Genomic DNA, 18,779 nt, shown 5'->3' on the forward strand with positions numbered 1-18,779 from the left:
TGCCTTATCCCATGGGTCAATGTAAGTACTGTACCTTAACTCTTATCAGAAAAGGAATCATCCCCTTTTTATTGGGCACAGTGATGAAAGGTAAGATGAAAGGTCCATCTAGTGTTGGTGCTTTCCCCTCTTCAGAGACTGACCTCTACTTATCCATGAATCATATCAAAATCTTTAATTTTGGCACCAAAACCTGCCCTTGAATTATACATGGGGTTGACTTAGACATGAATCTTAGAATCATAAAATCATAGAGTTGGAAGAGACCATCCAGTCCAAACCTCTGCCATTTAGGTAGAATTTCCCCCCCTGAAATTTGAATCCATTGCTCCATGTCCTAGTCTTAGCAGAAAACAAGCTCCCCCCCCCCCCCCCCCGTGGTATATATGATGCTTGAGTAGCCTACTGTGGCTTGATTCTATAAGATCTATATAGCAGATATTGGCACAAATACTTTAATACATTAAAGGCCCTGTCATCTTGAATTTTCTTTTTTATATGTTCCAGCTCAGTCAGCTACATAGACTGTAGAATTTTGTGCCATTAATATCTTTTAAAGAGATGCTATAAATTGGACGGTTACAGATTTGTTTTTTTAAAACCCTTGAAGCAATAAAGAGGAACAGTTTTGCAAGGAAACTGTTGAAGGTTGATGCTGTGTTTCCAAACTATCTTTAGATAAGGGAAGATGTTCTGCTAAATGTCATGCAGTTTCTCAAAATGAAATAATTTGTTATGGCAGTTTGTGATTGAATATGCCTGCGCATATTTAAAGTAGTCTTCTCTTCTGGAAACAGTGAGTGTCAGTGAAATGATAGATTCTCACTATTCTAATTATTGACAGATTTGGAAATGTTTCAATTCCAAACAGCATTTTAAACAACACTGTAACACATTTTTCTCATAAGCACACTGAAAATTAAACACTCTTGTCATATGTTATTTATTTTTTTCAGAAAATGCATCAGCTTAATGAATGTGGTGCTAAATATCTTTTACCACAGATTTTTCACTTTACCAATTAATTTGTGGATCTGTGGATCTATGTGCACATTATCAGTTGCGGAAGAGATATATAATTTCTGCCTAAGGCATCTAAAAATATTTATTTTATTTTAAGTGATAATTTATCTGTTTGTGTTTTGAGAATTCATGAAATAATAGAAATTAAATATAATATTTAAAATGTGACCATTTGTAGAACCACAGCATAGCCAAAATTACGGAGTGGGAGAGAAAATACAGCTGTGCTAAATTTTTATTATGCTAAACTTACATTTCTTACCCAGACAGAACTTTTTAGAATATGCATTCCTGTAACTGAGAAAAACTATCATAGTATATTGGTTTGTGTGTTTGACTAGAACTTTAGGAGACAAGAATTTGAATTCCTGTTAACAGAACCAGTCCTCATTAATAGACTGCAATTTCTATTCTAGAGTAATATTTGGAATCCATTTTAAGACAGTGCATCATGTATAATATCTTGAACTGGCCAACACACATTTTGGTGCATCAAATGTTAGCCCCTTTTCTGGGTATGTTTGACCTGCTGATTCCAAAGATGGCACCAGTCTTCCCCTATCAGCTCTAGTTTTTGAAATACAGGACATATGCCATCTGCCAGTTACCATCTTCTTGTTATGATAGCCATATCTAAGAAACAGTGTGTATCCAATGTAATTTCCTAAATCAGCACCCCAAATAACCCCAGGAACAGGCCTAAAAACCAAGACACTGTGGGAGATAGCAATGTGTGGTCCATTGGACACAGTTGGCCACAGATATTTTATTTAAACAAGCATTTAAAGATGAAGGAGTTTAAGATCTCATCAGGGGATGCTATGGTTTTTAACTTTGAATATGTTTGTTGGATTTTAACTGAATTTTAAAATATTGGTTGTGTTTAATTATGTTTTAATGTTTGTATATTTGTATATTTTAAATTGGAAACCAATGCTTTTATGTCAAGCCACTTTGAGTCCCCTTTAGGGAGATAAAGCGGGGAATAATAATGATGATGATGATGATGGTGGTGATGTATTGACAGTATTGACACTATTGTATAAGATTACATAATTAAAGTATGCCTTAATTACAACTTTATACGTACAATGTCTGCTTAATAGTATGTATGTCTTGCATTTTAAATATATAAAACTATAAAGTAGCAGTTAGAATATAAATCTGCCCTGCATAAACTGAATGAACTGTTTCCTACATTGTTTTCTACACCTAATATACATATCCCTGTTGAAGAAGTGATACATGCATTTGTGAATCAAAACAGTTTGCACATTTTGAATGTTGAGTGTTTTCTATATGAGAGCAGCTGGAACTCTGCTTCTTCAGTAAAACCGCCCCCTCCCACCCACAAAAACAGTAGGTTTCCTGAGGCTCAAATAGCTTTGCCCCAGCTACTCTCATCACCTCTTTATATTTTCTATATAAAATGGCCTCTTCCTATTAGTAATCCTCAAAACAGGATTATCTCCTCAGTAAGAGACATCTTGCTGAGCTTGCCTATCTTTAATACTTCTTTGATCCAAGTAATCCTTTTATTTTGTATTTGACCTGGATGCTATCATAGAAAAGCATCCTCTCCTGTGTATTGCCCACTATAATTTAGTTGTTGTGGGACACAGAGCAGACTTCCCTAGATTATTGAAGGTATGACTCATGCCTTCCTTAATTTCTTTTTCAACTGTGCAGTGGAAACATTGTGAAGAGCAATGAAATTCTTCTGAAGTAGAAGACAGTAAGTTGCCACATTAATAACTATTTCTGCATGTCAAAAAATATCTGATTAATACAGTGGGTCCTCCACATTTACTGGGTTTAGTAGCATAGTACCCCCACAAAAGTGAAGAAATTGCAAATTAAAAGAAAAGTGGGGAAGTTTCAAAGGGTCTATCTACACTGACTGCTTAAGTCAGTTCCAAACATGTTTGGCAGAAGTCAGCTTTACTGTGTGAACGATTAAATATTACAGGATCTGGTTGCCTTGATGGTAATTCATAACCACAGTTCCAGAACAGGTTGCAGAATCCAGCGTATCTGTAGCTTCAGCTTGGACTAAAGTTTGTACAGCACATTAATGAAAGCCAAATGAAAATCCGAGTTAAGCCCTTTAATGTGCTGCAACAGATCCCAGAGCAAAATCGGCTTTGCAGAATGCTGAACATATTTGTAGACACTTGCCCTTGCTGAAGCACTGTGTGAGATTTGGAACACGGGGCAAGAAGGCTGCTGAAAAATTTCACAAGGGCTTGGCTAAGTAATTGGTTTCCTTCACTGCTAGCTGTCTTTCCCCATTTTTCACTTGTAATGCCTCTGGAGCGCTGGTGTGCATCTCTCCCAGAAATGGGAGTGGATAACCAGAGTGGATTGAGGCCAGATTCCGTGGTTATTGTAATCACCCACCTGGTGTGAAACCAGATGCAGACCTGCCAATCTACTCACCCAGCCAGCAAAATTGGTTCCAAACTGCATTATAGTATCAGTATAGATGTACCCTCAGTTAAGGGAGCCATGGCTTTGAGTCTGCAAGACCTGAGCTGGGGGGGTCTTTCCTTCATACGGCCACCATAAGTCAAAGTTTACTTGATGGCAACTACTAACAACATACCAAATACCACAACATCAACTATGGTTGCTGTCCCTTTCTCATCAATACAAGTAGGATTTTTTTGTTTGCTTTCGTTAGCAATACAGACAAAATATTTTACAAGCATCCACAGTATGACAGCATGTCTACACTGAAGATTTTGTTCTATGTGGATTCTGAAAAAAAACCTCACACCTTTGGGGAATAAAATGTCTCTTCCTTATGCATAAAAGCCAAATTATTTTCAAACCAGACAGTATTTCATTTTGATAGAAATAATTCTTGACACTTAAAATCTGGATGTTGATCAACTTCGGACAATTTTTGAAATTATGTTTTGAGGTTTGCTAAAGTATTTTTAAGACTCTACATTCTTTAACCACTCTTTTCTCATATGAGCTGCTTATGTGAATAGTTCATAAAAGAGTTCAACTCAGAGGCTTGATTGGCGTACAAATGGGATGTTTGTAATTTTAATCAAATTTAAAATTAGAACATACTTCAAATAATATGTCAAAGTGATGTTATTAAACTTAAAATCTAATGACAACTCATTTCACTGTAGTTAAAGCCTAGCCATAGTGCCTGTGGCAATTCACAATGGCACTTCAGAGCATGCAGAAACAAAGCAGTCAGGTATTTAAGGAAAAATGAGTGACTAAAATGAACAAAGGAATGTGACCTGGCTGTATCATGGTAGGAAACTGTAGTTTAGCTAGGAGACATAATTACACTAAAAACTGAATCCCTTGAAGCCTATGTGAATAGTGGAAAAGTTATAAAACCAGAAGGAGCCTGCTGTAACACCTCTAGGCTGCGTGAGCACTGGAAACCAACACGGAGGCCAATAAACAATCTAATATCTTTATTAAAGCAATAAAAGAATCAAACAAAAGTAAGCAGAGTATATAGTCCAGCAATAGTCCTTTAAGGAAAGGTCAAATATAGTCCAGTAAGATAGAGTTTAATGTCCAGTATTAGAGTTCAAGTTTTCAAATCCAATAACCGAAACACACTCAAACTTCCAAGCAGTTTGAGTGGGGAATAAAGCAAGGTCTCTCAAGGAAGTTCCAGGTTCAATGTCCAATGCAGGGAATCAAGGCAAGGCAAGGAAGCGAGGCAAGGCAAGGTTGGTCGTGATGGAACCGAAACGCAGTCCAGCCTTGGCAGGGAAACAGGACACAATGCCCGGTTTACTTGGGAGTAGCGTGCTGTCAGGCCGCTGAGGATCACAGCAACAAGAGTCGATGTTAACTTTCCAACTGTCACGTTGACACCGCGACGGGTAGCCTGTGCCCAGAACTTTTATGGAACTTCAAAACTCCCCGAACCAGGTGTCTGAGTCCACATTTTCCCAAGGGAAACGGACTGATGACAACAACCTGCCAGATGTAAGCCTCCCTGAATCTTCCCAAGAGAACTGGTTTAATTATGATCCTCTCTCTCCGCTAATCTCGCACTTCATCTCTGAATCTCCTTTTGGGAGCGGTGTGTTTTGAGAAACAACTTTCTATCAAATGCAACACTGTCCAGGGAACCAGGCTCTGATTCAAGGGCTTCCGTAATTGGCTTTGGCACCAAACTGTCAACAGGGGACATCTGGAATGGAACGGAATCTTGCTGAGCTGGGAAAAACCCCATATCCTCTTCAGTTTGATCTATGGCGGCTGCAGGGTCGTGGCTCAAGGGTCTCTGAGACATCACACCTGCTACTTTCCATGGGAAATCATTTTGAATGGCATTGTGGTTTATTAAATGTTTTGTACAATATTCACCAATAGGGAATATTGTGATAACAGTTTTTATCTCCTTATGCTTAAATAATATGATAAAATGGAAAGGACCTTATGTGTGAAATTTGTAAGATGTGGAAGCAGTAGAAAGACTTGAGCAATGATGTTAAAATACTTCTATAACATCTATGCAATGGCTGATAATATATAGGAGGTGGACAATTGTTATTTTTTCTCCAGGATTGGGACCCAAGCACAGAGGCAGAAAAGAAAAAAAAGATTCTATTTTGGATAGTCCAGGAAAAAACTGATCACACACCAAGACAATTAGAATACAAAAATCAGGAAACAGAGCAGATCCAAACACTGTAGGAAAGTTTGCCATTGGATAAAATAATAATATAGTAGTAATAATATAAATAATAATAATAATAATAATAATAATAATAATAATAATAATAATAATAATAATAATCTTTTTTTGACCCAGCCTTTCTCCCCATAGGAACTCATGGCAGCTAAGAAATAAACACACCTTATAAACATTTAAAATAAGACAGATTTAAAAATTAAACATTTGTGGGTGGATATAAAAGTTAAAGTTCAGTTGAAATACAAGAAATACCATTAAAAAAAACCCCATCCACAACCTCCCCAGCAGCATGCTCTTTAATCGTCCAAATGCCTGATTGCAAATAAATTTCTTAACATGCATGCAAAAGGCAAGCAGTGATGCATCTTGGTCTTTCTTGGGAAGGAGTTTCAAAGTCTGAAAGTAGCCACTGAAAAGGCCACTTGAGTGGGTGGTGGGACAGAGAGAAGGTCCTCCTCAGATGATGGCAAATTTTTGATAGGTTCATAGAGAGAGAGAGTCCTTCAAATAACCTGGACCTAAGCTGTATATTATAGAAATAGGTAACTGAGAAATGACTCATTAGGAAATAAGATAATGCTTGGTAACATTTCTATTTAACAGCATCTATAGTAAGAATCTATGAAGAGTTAAATAGTTAAGTAGTCATAATTTCGCATTTTGTATTCTCTGCTGAGATATTATGCAGAGGGTCATTCTTTCAGACCTACAAAAGAGAATTAGGAAGCCAACTGTAAAATGGATCATTGGTGGGATGCCTTGTGAGCATCGTGAGCCAAACCAAATGCAGGTTAAAAACCAGAGACTAGAACCTATGCTTTTATGAAGCAAAGGTGATAACATGTATTTATTTTTGTAGATGAGAAGTAAAGTGTTGCTTTCTGATAATTTACTGAGGCATGCTAAGGTGAATTTTAATTATGACTAAATTGTGGTATTACTCTGTCATACCCTGAACATCTGTTCCCTTCAGGAATGATGATTTATGTGGGCTATCAGTAGAGACAGCTTGCTACAGCTTATGTCACGGTTTGTGGGAAGATGGGGTCGTATTCCCCCCAAATACCAGCTTTTATATGGATACCAGCCAATGTGTTATTAAGGTAATAGGGGAAAGGAAGCACGATGTGCTCGCTTTTAATTCTGAAGCCAAATATTGACTTTACCTTTTTTTTCTTCCAGACCATCTGTTGTTAATGAAGAACGCAACTTGGACATTGAATGGTCTAGCCTTTCCTAAAGGTGTCAGCAGAAGCCAAACCAAACCTGTGCTTTCCAAACGCATGAAGAAACTGACAGTTAAGCCCTCAATCAGACTTTTGGTGTTCAAGAACTGCGTGGGCCAGGATGGTTATCAGATATCTGCTGCCCCAAACCAAATGGAAAAGGTAAATGGAAGCATGGAAGAGCCCAATTACATGCAAAAGAGTATTTTAGCTTGGCCTTATTTTTGTTGTTTGTCCCATATAGTTTTGAATAGTATGAAGATACAGCTGTAACATTTTTGAACAATTGCGTTAACACACCTAATTACTGGGAGATACTATTTGTAGACTGAAGTTTTATTTTTTTAATTAAACCATCTTTCTGCTCTTTTTTGTATAATTAAAATTACTTCAGAAAAGCTATAGAAATTTAAAATATGAAGCACTGGTGTGGATTTTTACCAACTACTATGAGATTGTAACAGTAGCATTATAAAAGTGTAATATTGAACTATGCAAGTGTCACAAAACAACTCAGATTGGTAAACTACAGTGCTGCTTTAACTCCCTTAGGGTCCTAGTTGCAAAGCAAGTCTAAGAAATGTTTGCTTGGCAAAATGACAAAACCAACTCCTTTTGCACTGTTTCCCAGTATTTAATCCAGATATAGGCATCATGAGTTGGACCTCAGCCGCTAGGTAGATGAATTTTGGAGTCCTTATTAGCATCATAGCCAAATGTTAGCAATAGTCCAGTGGTACAGAAAGGATTAATTTGTATTAGTGATTTTCTTAGTTATTTTTTTTTCTTCACTAGCTTGGTAGCTTGAGTCTGGGAGAAAATATGAAATCTTAAAATGGATTGGGGAAATGAAATGTCTTTCTTTTTTAGCAACCTGCTTGCCCAGTTCTCATGGCTATGAGCAAGGGGAGGTTTTACACTTTAAATCACTTTGATTGATTTTTGCACTACAACACCCTTAGAAGTTCATCATCCATATGCCTTGCTGTGTCTGTATGTGCATGGCCAAGGATAGTCTGTCTAGATTTAGTTGTTTAGGGAGCCAGTTCTACCATTGACTGTGAGGGGATTGTAGCCCAATCAGAGAAAAGACTGGGATACTTCTTCTGCATTCCATCTCTTGCTTCATTTACCTACCATCAATAAAATATATAACAATAACACATGTCAGTGTTCAATACCAAACAAAATCTTAAAGCCTGAAATTAAATCCAGTTCCAATATGAAACTTTTTAATTTAACGCTTTTTTCAACAAATGTCCATAGAATAGAAAACTTTTGACAAATTTATCTAGCGTAAGTTATATTGCCTTGGGAAATAAGTGTGAGAATCAGTATTTGCCCCTGGTTTTGTGTGAAGACATTTTTATTGCACATGGTATGTTTGTGTTGAAACTGGGCAAAGAGAAAAAAATGGCAAAAAAAGGGAAGGCAATGAAGTTTGTAAAAATAAAGGGGGACAAACCTGAACAGGAAAATAGGGGAAGAGCAAAAGGGATGCAGGGATACATTAAGAGAGCAACTTGGGAAACAAATAGAGAAAATATGGCTTCAGAGCAATTTGATTAGAAACCTCCAGTGTAGGGTTTTCCCTGCTTGTCTCTAGAGCTAAAATGGAATGGGGATGTGAGAGTGCAAAAAAGCCCCATCCCTGAACATTGTCTGCTTAGAAATATGTTAGACCTTCAAATTAAAACTATAAAGACTTTGTGGATTATTTCTCTCTATGTGATTAAATAGGGCTACAGAGCAACTTGATTACAAACTTGAGAGCTCTGTGGTTGTGGTCAACTGTGCAGGGTTGGTGAGCTTTGATGAATTTGGCACTTGAGATGCAAATAATTAAATCACTTCTAGGTGAATGTCAATATTTGGAACAGGCCTTATGTCCCACAGCCTCAATTTTAGTTCTACGCATGTGAATGCTTATATGGGGCTTGTGCAATCCTTGATTTATTGAGCTCACTTGAAGAACAAAGAATCAGAAGATGAGAATTATGCTGGACTGTATAGCACTGTAAGTAAACAGTCATAAATTTAAGATACTGTTAATTTTTTTGATTAGTGATCCAAAAAAACATTCCCCTTTTGGGGAAAAAATAGGTAACCATGGAGTGTTAAATATATTTATACCTTTCCAGGGTTTTAAAATTGTTTTAAAGGTTTATTTAGTGAATCAATTTTTGAAGTTTTTAGATAGTTGCACCAAGCGACTGAACCTTACCTCAACAGCGAAGTGTGTCTATAACATACATGGAGAAAGAATTATAGAGCTCATAAATGGTAAGTAGAAATTATACAATTTTCTGTCTAACAAAAAAATCAGTTAATTATTGCCTGAAAAATTATTTTGGAAATCAAACATGACTTAGTGGAATATGTGCCTTTCAAAGGATGATTCCAGATGTGGCCATTCATTGTGGAATGATCATGGCTTGTTTGCTTACATTTTAATGGAATGGTTAGACTCAAGACAACTTTAAAGCTACAAATTATCATAAAATATTGGGCAATCATTTTGATTTTCTGTTCTTACTATATTTGTATTAAGGAAGGGGGAGGAGGCATGAAAAAAGATGGAGAAGATGGTGTGGAAATATTACAAAAGAGACCATGAAATTCTGTAAATTAAGTAGGTATTGCTTAATAAAAAGCCTTGTTTGGAAGTACCATCACTGCAATCCTCTTGTTCACACTGTTTTTCTCTATTTTATAATATCCAACTTTTAAAATGCTTCTTCCATTAGTACTCACCTACTAAATTAATTCCCCTTTTCACCACTGCTGATCATACTGTCTCCTATTCTCCCATTGGATAATTCCTCAATGGTTTTATTTCCTTCATCTGGCCCTAAAGAGAGAGAACAAATGAGGAGGGACAAATACTGCTCCTGTCTGAGAAAAGAGGTAGTTTCATGCAGAATGCCAGTTCAATCCATGGGAAATTGAACAGTATCACAAATGGATGCATCAGTGTGCTTCAGGTTACAGTTACAATTTATGAGGACAACTTCACCATAACAATATTTATTAAAAAATAATATCAGCACTGATACCCAATGCTTCTCGTCCTGTCATCAGAGTAATCTCCATCACAAGATGTTGTAGGATTTTTTCTGAGTAAACTTCTCATAATGAAATTATAGTTATTTATTTTATTTCCCATACTTATATCCTACCCTTCTCACCCTGAAGAGGTGGCCTCACAACCAGTAGCAATTCGGTGCCTGATATATAATTTCCAAAATACAATTACAATTAAAATCAAACATTAAAACATAAATTATCAAAACAACAATTAAAATCATGCAAGGTTAAAATCATAGTCCAGAATCAATCCATTAGTCAACACTTTAAAAATTTCTCAATTATTGCACTGCTATAATTGTTGTTCGAATGCTTGGTCCCATAGCCATGTCTTAAGTTTTTTCCTAAAAGACAGGATTGGGGGGGGGGGGCTGTTCTGATTTCATTAGGGAGGAAGTTCCTGAGTTGCAGGGCCACCACTGAGAAGGCCTGTTTCTCATCCCCACCAGTTGTGCTTGCTAAGTTTGAACTTAAAATAGAAAAAAAGATTTAAAAACATAATAGCTGCACAATGCCTTTAAATTGTGAACAGAGAAGAAAATACAGTGATTATTTCTACATGCAATGATAGAATAATTAAAGATTTACACCTCTAGTTCATATAGCTGTGTTAGGTCACGTTGCTAGAACAATAACTTGAAGCTGTCAGATTGCACAACTAGCCCAAGGAGAAAGAGGATGTAGCAGGTGTACTACAAACTCTTTATTGGGTGTACCATGGGTAGCTACTGTTCTGGGGGCTATTTGTCTCAGTCTCATGTTTTCTGCTGCCAAGTTCAGTATTGATCTCCTTTTGAGAGAATTTGAGTATGTATATAAAAGGCCATAAAGTGATGGGACAGACTTGATCTGAATTTCCCTTTCTATTATTTTGTGGGGTTTTTTTGTTTTGTTTTTTGCTTTGCCTAAGCTTTGACAGGTCCATCTGCTAATAACTGTTAGGATAGTTCAAATCTCTTGTTACTACAATCTCTCTCCTTTCTGAATGTGTGGTCATCTTTTCCAGGAAGGCATCATATAAAATCAGTTTGACTTGGAGATCTGTAGCAGAACTCACAATGATACCCCATGCTCTGTGCATTAGTGTAGATACTAAAGGCCATGGGCCAGGTGATTAGCCTAGTACCTGGAGGCTTGGGCCCAGTCCTTCAAGTAAATAGCTCTTTTTTCTTAGCAGACAGGGAGCAGCTTTCCCAGAAAAATGGCAGCAGAGGTGGAAATGCTGCCACTTCTTGGAGCAAGTCTGACTGAACATGGACTAGAGCCCATTGGAAAGTCTATGCTTTGGATGTGAAAAAATCATATTTCTCTGCTGCCATTGCCATCTAGACAGTGCCATCCAGTGGAGCTGTCTTGACTGGTCAGGGGTCTTTTACACTCTCACAAAAGCTGTTTCTGAGTTTTGACTACAACTGGAAGGGCATTGGTCAAGCAGATAAGGGGAATGATCAATGCTTCACTACAACAAGAGGAGTTTCCACCCTATTCAAAGTCTGTGATGAAGCTGTTACTTTTTTAAAAAAAGTCTGGATCCCACCATGCTCAAGAATGAGTCCACTTTCAAATATTTGTTTCTTAAGCAAGGTGGTATCCTAGCTCCATAAATTCGTGGAAGAAACTTCAGTGTGTGGTAATGGTAGCGGACTCCCTGCCGAGGGGAACAGACACAGTGGTTTGCAGGCCTGACAGATGACCCAAGCATTCCCTTCATCTGTCAAGCTTTTAATTCTGTCCACAAAAGAGATACTAGTCTGGCAAGACTTGTTTTTGAAAAACTCATCTTGACTTTTAGTGATCATGAAATTCCTTTTTAAGTCCTTACAGATTGTTTGTTTTATGATCTACTTTAGAATCCTTCCTGATATTGATGCCAGACTAACTGGCAATATTATCCTCTTTTTGAACATTGGGACAACATTTGTGTCTTCTAGTCCACTGGGACTTCTCCTGTTCTCCAGAAATTTTCAAAGATTATCGTCAATGGTTCTGAGATTACTTCTGCCAACTATTTTAATTCCTTTGGATGTAATGCAGCAGGCCCTGGAGATGTGAATTTGTTTATAATATCTAGATTTTCCTGTACTTTCTCTTTACTAATTCTGTGCTATATTTTCCTTACTGCATGATTTGCTCCATTCCCCCAATGTTGCACATTGTTTATATTTTGGAAGGACTGAGGTAAAGAAGGTGTTAAATAGTTCTGTTTTTTCTCTGTTCCCTGTTAGCAATTAGTAGCATAATGTATGTAGTAAACAATGCAATAACGTATTGCCAAAGGCGTTCATGGCCGGAATCACTGTGTGTGTGTGTGTGATTTTCAGGCTGTATGGCCGTATTCTAGCAATATTTTCTGACATTTACAAGTGTTTGAGTGGGTTCAATCCATTATGTGACCCACATGCTAATGGATGGATTCACTCAAACACTTGCAAATCAAGCTTGTTAATTGCACCCTTTACACTAGTTTAACAGACATTGGTTCTTTCTCCAACCCTGGACATTCCACAGGTATATATACTCCACTTGTTTTACCACCATCACTAAAGATGCCAGCCACAGGTGCAGGTGAAACGTCAGGAGAAAATGTTGCTAGAACACAGCCATAGAGCCCAGAAACCACACAACACCCCAATGCAATAAAGCTTGAGCTGGGAGAAAATATAATTCTAATTTAGCAGTTCTACAGATATGTTTACTTGCTTCCCAAAGGCAAAGTAAATAGCAGTTACCTAAGGATATTTTATTGAGCATGCATAAACAGAACAGAACATAGCAAAACAGATAAAATATGGGAAAGCCTAGCTACACCTTACATGTTAAAAACCCTAGCTATGCCTTGCATGTTTAAAAAGCCCATCACCAAAATGGAAATCACAAGAAAGGTGGAGGGTGGTAAAAGAGGGGAAAACTCTCTAAATGCATTTGGAAGATGCTTTCATGTGATCTCTTGAAAACTCTCAATATATTTGTTCATTGATGTAGGCTTACCAAACCCGGTTGTTTCATTTCACATATGTATATTGGTAGTTTTGGACACGAAAACCATTTAACTGCTGTTCTTTTTTTTTAAGGGATAGAAACATATCCCACATTCTTTCCATGTTATTTCTTCTTTGGTATCAAAATTTCTGTTTAAAAAGTCTAGGAACACATCTATTACATTAAAAGGGTTATATGCACAGCCTTGTTTGACTACTTTTATTCTGATCTGAGACATAGTATAATTGATATATATTGAGTATAGTTGATTGAAGCACTCAGATTACAGGTTGATTAACATTTTTCATTAGCTAAGATATATTTTGTTTTTCTTTTTTAAAAATGCTACACTTAGAACAGCTTGGTGAAATTTATTATTTTCATTGTATTATGTAGAATTCATGTTATTGTTCATTTGCTTGTTATGTATTTCAAATTGAATGAACAAAATATATGTAATAAAATATTCATTTATCCCCTTAGGTGTAGTTGTGTTAATATTATGTAGTAAATCATCAACATTCTGGGATACCTTTTTGGCTGACTAGTGTATTGTAGCATACATTTTTGTTGAACAAAGGGCACTAAATTTTCATTTTATATATATACATTCTAAAGTGCAAAAGCAGAATTTATAGTTAACTAACACCTGGTAGTTGCATTTACTGATATATACTTTTCATTTAATAGAAGCGACTGGTAATTATGCATAGTTTTTTTATTATTATTATTAGTTACAAGACACAAAGCATGTGATCCAGCTTTACAGAGACTTAACAGAATCTGTGAGTAGTCTATAAAGTGCTACACATTCCCTTTTGAGTGTCCAGGAAACATATGTTTGGATTCAGCCAAAGTTATCTATGATTACATTGCACTGTTTTCAATTATAGTTATATATTCCACTGAGATCTCAAAAACTTAAAAGTATTTTTTTCTTATAAAGGACCATTATTTAGGTTGTTTATTTTTACAGGAAATACACTTAATTCTAGTGTAGCACCTGTTTCTTTGCTTTTGGCTTACATCATCATGACAGTGTTGCTTTCGGTTTTTTTGAAGTTAAATTGCTAAATTGTCTTTGTGTTATCCATGATAGTAAGAAGTCTGGATGCAGTAAAGGACAAAAGAAAATTTAATTATAAACGTGAAAACGATTTCTGTTTTTATATATAAACAAAGTTATATATATTTATTTTCTACTTTGCCCTCTTTTGACTTTGCTACGGAAAGAAGTATCGAGAGTAATAGAAGTAGGAAGAGGCACAAAGTCTGTTGGAAAACTACCAAATGTCCCCTGCAAATGGACCCTATTCAGAATCAGTAAGCGTATGATGAGTGAAGTGGTTTTGAATATCGCCTTTAGAATCCATGCTGTTACAAGGCCAGCCCCAAACATGGCAACTCTTATTTCTACACACAGTACCTCTTCACTCTCAATTTAACCCAAAAATCTGATGAACCCATTACTCCATACTTGATTTCATGGAACAAGGAGTAGATATAGTTACAAATGATCAATCACAAGCCGTGAACCAAAGCAGCAAGGCATTAACAATTCACACCATTTTGGTCCACTTGCTCAAGCAGAAGATGTGCCAGCATATTTAATGCACAGCGACTTCGCTCAGTTTTAGAAAAGACATGACTCATGTTGCATTTTAGAAATGAAACAATTTCGTAGTACTCTATGCTTGCTAACCATTTTGAGTGTCAGAGTTTATGAACATCTAAACAATTAACATAACCAGGTGCTCTGCAAGAGCCACAAGGGATGAGTGTCTAAATTAAATTTTACTCAGGTAAAATAGAAAGTGACCCAAGAAATGTATCTTCCCCCAATAAAGCCTGTGCTGTTCAACTACATTGAACAAATCAGCATCTTGTTCAGCAGTATTGTAACACTGTAGACCCCACAGGCATATGCCGTCAATTTAATGGGATCAGTGAAGAAACAAGGCAGCTGTGAAAGATTGCTTTAAGTACAGCAATCGTGTGCTTGTCATTCTGTTCAATAGTGGAAAAATCCAAATTCGGGTAGGCATCAGTATTTAAGAGAGTGACTGCTAAAGCATCTCTCATAAGTACCTTGGGGACAATAAGATTTGACATATAACACATAAACAAAAGTACGCAACAGCTGTTAGATTAGTTTTGTTTGAGTAAAATATGTCGAGATCATTTAAACATAGTATGTGTTCTCTCTATCACTCAGCATGAATCTGCAGGCCACACTTTTGAATATTGTACACTAAATGCCATGAATTGCATTATGTTTACTAAAACAGCATAGAAATAATTGAATCAACAAATAGTACTTCTTGATTGCAAACTCCCAACAACACAGAGAATGAAATCCGCAGAAGATGTACTTAAATTTGTTTATCTAAAAATTCCTGAAGTTTTTGGGGTTTTGTGGAATGATTAAAAATATTTTTTTGCTTCCTCGCTCTTTCCCCCTAGTGTTTGTTTTTTTATTATTAAGTATATCCTGTTAAACCTTTCTATGATTGTACATGTGAACATCACATGACAAGACATAGGTTATCTCCAGAGGATGGGAAAAGATAAAGCCTTCAAGGGTGTGACAGCTATATCAGATTTGCTCATAGTAGGTTCTCCTTCACATCATGGCTCTTAGGCACCACACACACAAAACTAATAAGAAAGTGTCAGTCTGTGTCCAACTGGTGGATCATAGTTTTAAAGTAAATACATACGAAAACATTAATGAAAGTTGTTTTATAAATTGCTACTGGTAATAATCTATATATAAAAAAGAGTGATGGCATCAGGGCAGCGGACAAAACAACAAAACTACAGGCCCCCCAACCTCGAAATTTGACAACACAACCCATCATCCACGGCTCTAGGTTGATACAACAAAAAGAAAAGAAAAATAAAGTCCTAATTAGAGGGAGAGGAATAATTGTTTTTATCCAATTGCTGCCAGTTAGAAGGCTAAGCTCCGCCCACTTGGTCTCTTAGCAACTGACTCAGCCCAGGGGACAGGCAGAGTTAGGCTTCACTTAGGCCTCTTTCACAGATTATCTAATTTGCACTGGATTATATGGCAGTGTAGACTCAAGGCCCTTCCACACAGCTATATAACCCATTTAGAATCTTATATTATCTGCTTTGAACTGGATTATCTTGACTCCATACTGCCATATAATGCAGTCATGCTGGTCACATGACCTTGGAGGAGTCTACGGATAATGCCGGCTCTTCGGCTTAAAAATGGAGATGAGCACCAACCCCCAGAGTCAGACACGACTGGACTTAATGTCAGGGGAAAACCTTTACCCTTTACTTTAACTACCACCAATTCCTCAATACTTTATTTCCCATACCACCATACTTCGCCACAGCAACGCGTGGCCGGGCACAGCTAGTATAGATATATAACATTATTTCCTGTTTGCATTTTATATTTCATTGCATTTTGCATTTCAGTTTCCATAGTCCTAGCTATGTACAGTCACTCAGCACAGCCAGGTGACTGTAGCAGAAAGTGCCTTTGCTTGATTTCCCATGATCCCCAGACTATGTCAGCTCTCCTTCTTCTTTGTGGTCTCTGTGAATACACACAAATAGGTTTAACTGTGCCTGCGCAGGTGCCAATGGAAAGCTTTTCCAAACTTTATTTTTAAATGTTGGCAGCAAGCATGCCCATTGTCCCCAAGGGAATTGGCGGCTCCCCAGTGCCTTTTTCCCACTGCTGCAGCGACTTTGGAAACTTCACTCTTTGCCAAAAAGGTCTACCATGCACTTCAAACATTGCATGAGCTGCTGTGCAAGGATTCCCAACTCAGACGGACATTTGCTGTTCCTCATCTACCTTGGAGAAGGCCATGTTGTTGGAGCATGCCAGCACTGCCAGGCCTTTAATGCACAGGCCAGAAAGAGCAGAGAAGCAAGGCTTCACCCTCTGTTATACCAAAAGGCTCTCACACCATCAACATCCAAGATGTCTTCTCTTGCCCCCTCCCAAATGTTGAAGTCATCAAAGGAATCAGCTACATCAGTAGGAAAATCTACATCTAAAGTAGTCCACAAAAATATCAACCCCTTCGATAGTGGTGCTGACATCAGGCTTGATCACGTCAATTCACACTCTGTAACTGTTGCTCCACCATCCTCATCCTTGATTTAAAAGTTTAAAAGTTTTTGTGAAGAGGCTAGGCGAGCAGGAGCTGGACTGATGTCCGCAAAAGCTTATATTCCTCAAACACCAGGAAAGTCACCGGAGTTCCAAAAGAAAAGATCCACCAAAAGAAGGAAGACTCATCAGTATGCTTTGTCCGCTTCATCCAGGATAGAACCGGAAACCTCCTCAGAGCAGTCCTCACATCACTCGTCACTGTTGCTCTCTCCAGCACAGGCCCCCCATTTGCCTCTGGACTCGGTAGCTTAACCCCTCTCAGAAGGTGAGCTTCTAGACCAGGGGTCCCCAAACTTTTTAAACAGGGGGCCAGTTCACAATCCTTCGGACCATTGGAGGGCCGGACTATAGTTGGCCACCGAGCAATAATAATAATAATAATAATAATAATAATAATAATAATAACAACAACAACAACAACAACAACAACAGCAATAATAATAAAAAGGGAGTTGGAAGAGACCTTTTGGGCCATTGAGTCCAATCCCCTTTGTGCACCGAAAGCACAAGCAAAGCACCCCTGACAGATGGCCACCCAGCCTCAATGTTAATATAATAATAATAATAATAATAATAATAATAATAATAATAATAATAATAATAATAAAGAGGGTTGGAAGAGACCCCTTGGGCCATTTTGTCCAATCCCCTTCTGCCTCTGCGGACCAAAAGCACAAGCAAAGCACCCCTGACAGATGGCCACCCAGCCTTAATAATAATAATAATAATAATAATAATAATAATAATAATAATAATAATAATGGTTGTAAGAGAAGAAGAGAACCCTTGGGTCATTTAGCCCAACCCCCTTCAGCCCTTGTGCCGTGGGGGCCGGATAAATAGCTTCAATGGGCCGCATCCGGCCCCCGGGCCTTAGTTTGGAGACCCCTGTTCTAGACTCTCCTCAGAGGTGTAGACACTGTTATGCAGAGGCCGCTTCCAACCGCTGCACTGTCACTACCACAAGCCCAAAAACAATTCTTCCCAGACCAGACCACAACCCCACAACAGGGCTTCTTCATGGGTCCTCTGTGAATTCACACAAACCCACCTGTTCCTCCCCTCACTCATGCAAACCTCCCCCCTTTCTAGCTGCTTGTAGCTTGGGAGTTGCTGGCCAGGGCGCCTTTTACAGTATGCCCTGTGGAGGAATGGGCAGGCTTACTGCCAAAATTTAAAATTCGAGTTTGGAAAAGCTTTCTGTTGGAACCTGTGCAAGTGCAGTTAAACCCATTTGTGTGAATTCACAGAGGACAACTCAAAGAAACACAGTTATAAGTAAGCAACCTGTCCTTCCCCCGTGTCACAACAAACTCTGCTCAGCAAGTACCATGACTTTTGATAAAGCAACCGAAGATTCTGAGATCAGGTAGGAAGGGATGGGAAATTTAGATTCTACTGGCAGACATCTGAATTCATTCCGCAGTTTTGCTAGTGGAATGATGTATTTATTAACCTCCACTAAAATCATGCTAGAAAAAACATATATTTATGTTTTTCTTTGGCATTTATATATTGTTTCTCTACTGTTTTATTCCCAAATTCTATCTATGGTTTCATGGTTGTGAAAGCTAAATGGTATAGGAAACTGATAGGAAGAAAATCAGCA

General features: G+C 37.7%; 1 protein-coding gene across 1 annotated transcript in view; it reads left to right on the forward strand.

Annotated features, from left to right (window-relative positions):
* dcdc1 (doublecortin domain containing 1) overlaps nucleotides 1-18,779 on the forward strand; it is a 366,393-nt gene that overhangs the window by 40,168 nt on the left and 307,446 nt on the right. Inside the window, exons 7-8 of the mRNA XM_062979386.1 lie at nucleotides 6,896-7,101; nucleotides 9,129-9,222. Coding sequence (XP_062835456.1) covers nucleotides 6,896-7,101; nucleotides 9,129-9,222 — 300 coding nt within the window. The remainder of the gene's footprint in view (nucleotides 1-6,895; nucleotides 7,102-9,128; nucleotides 9,223-18,779) is intronic.

Source organism: Anolis carolinensis, chromosome 1 (genome assembly GCF_035594765.1).
Source record: "Anolis carolinensis isolate JA03-04 chromosome 1, rAnoCar3.1.pri, whole genome shotgun sequence".
Classification (NCBI taxonomy): domain Eukaryota; kingdom Metazoa; phylum Chordata; class Lepidosauria; order Squamata; family Dactyloidae; genus Anolis; species Anolis carolinensis.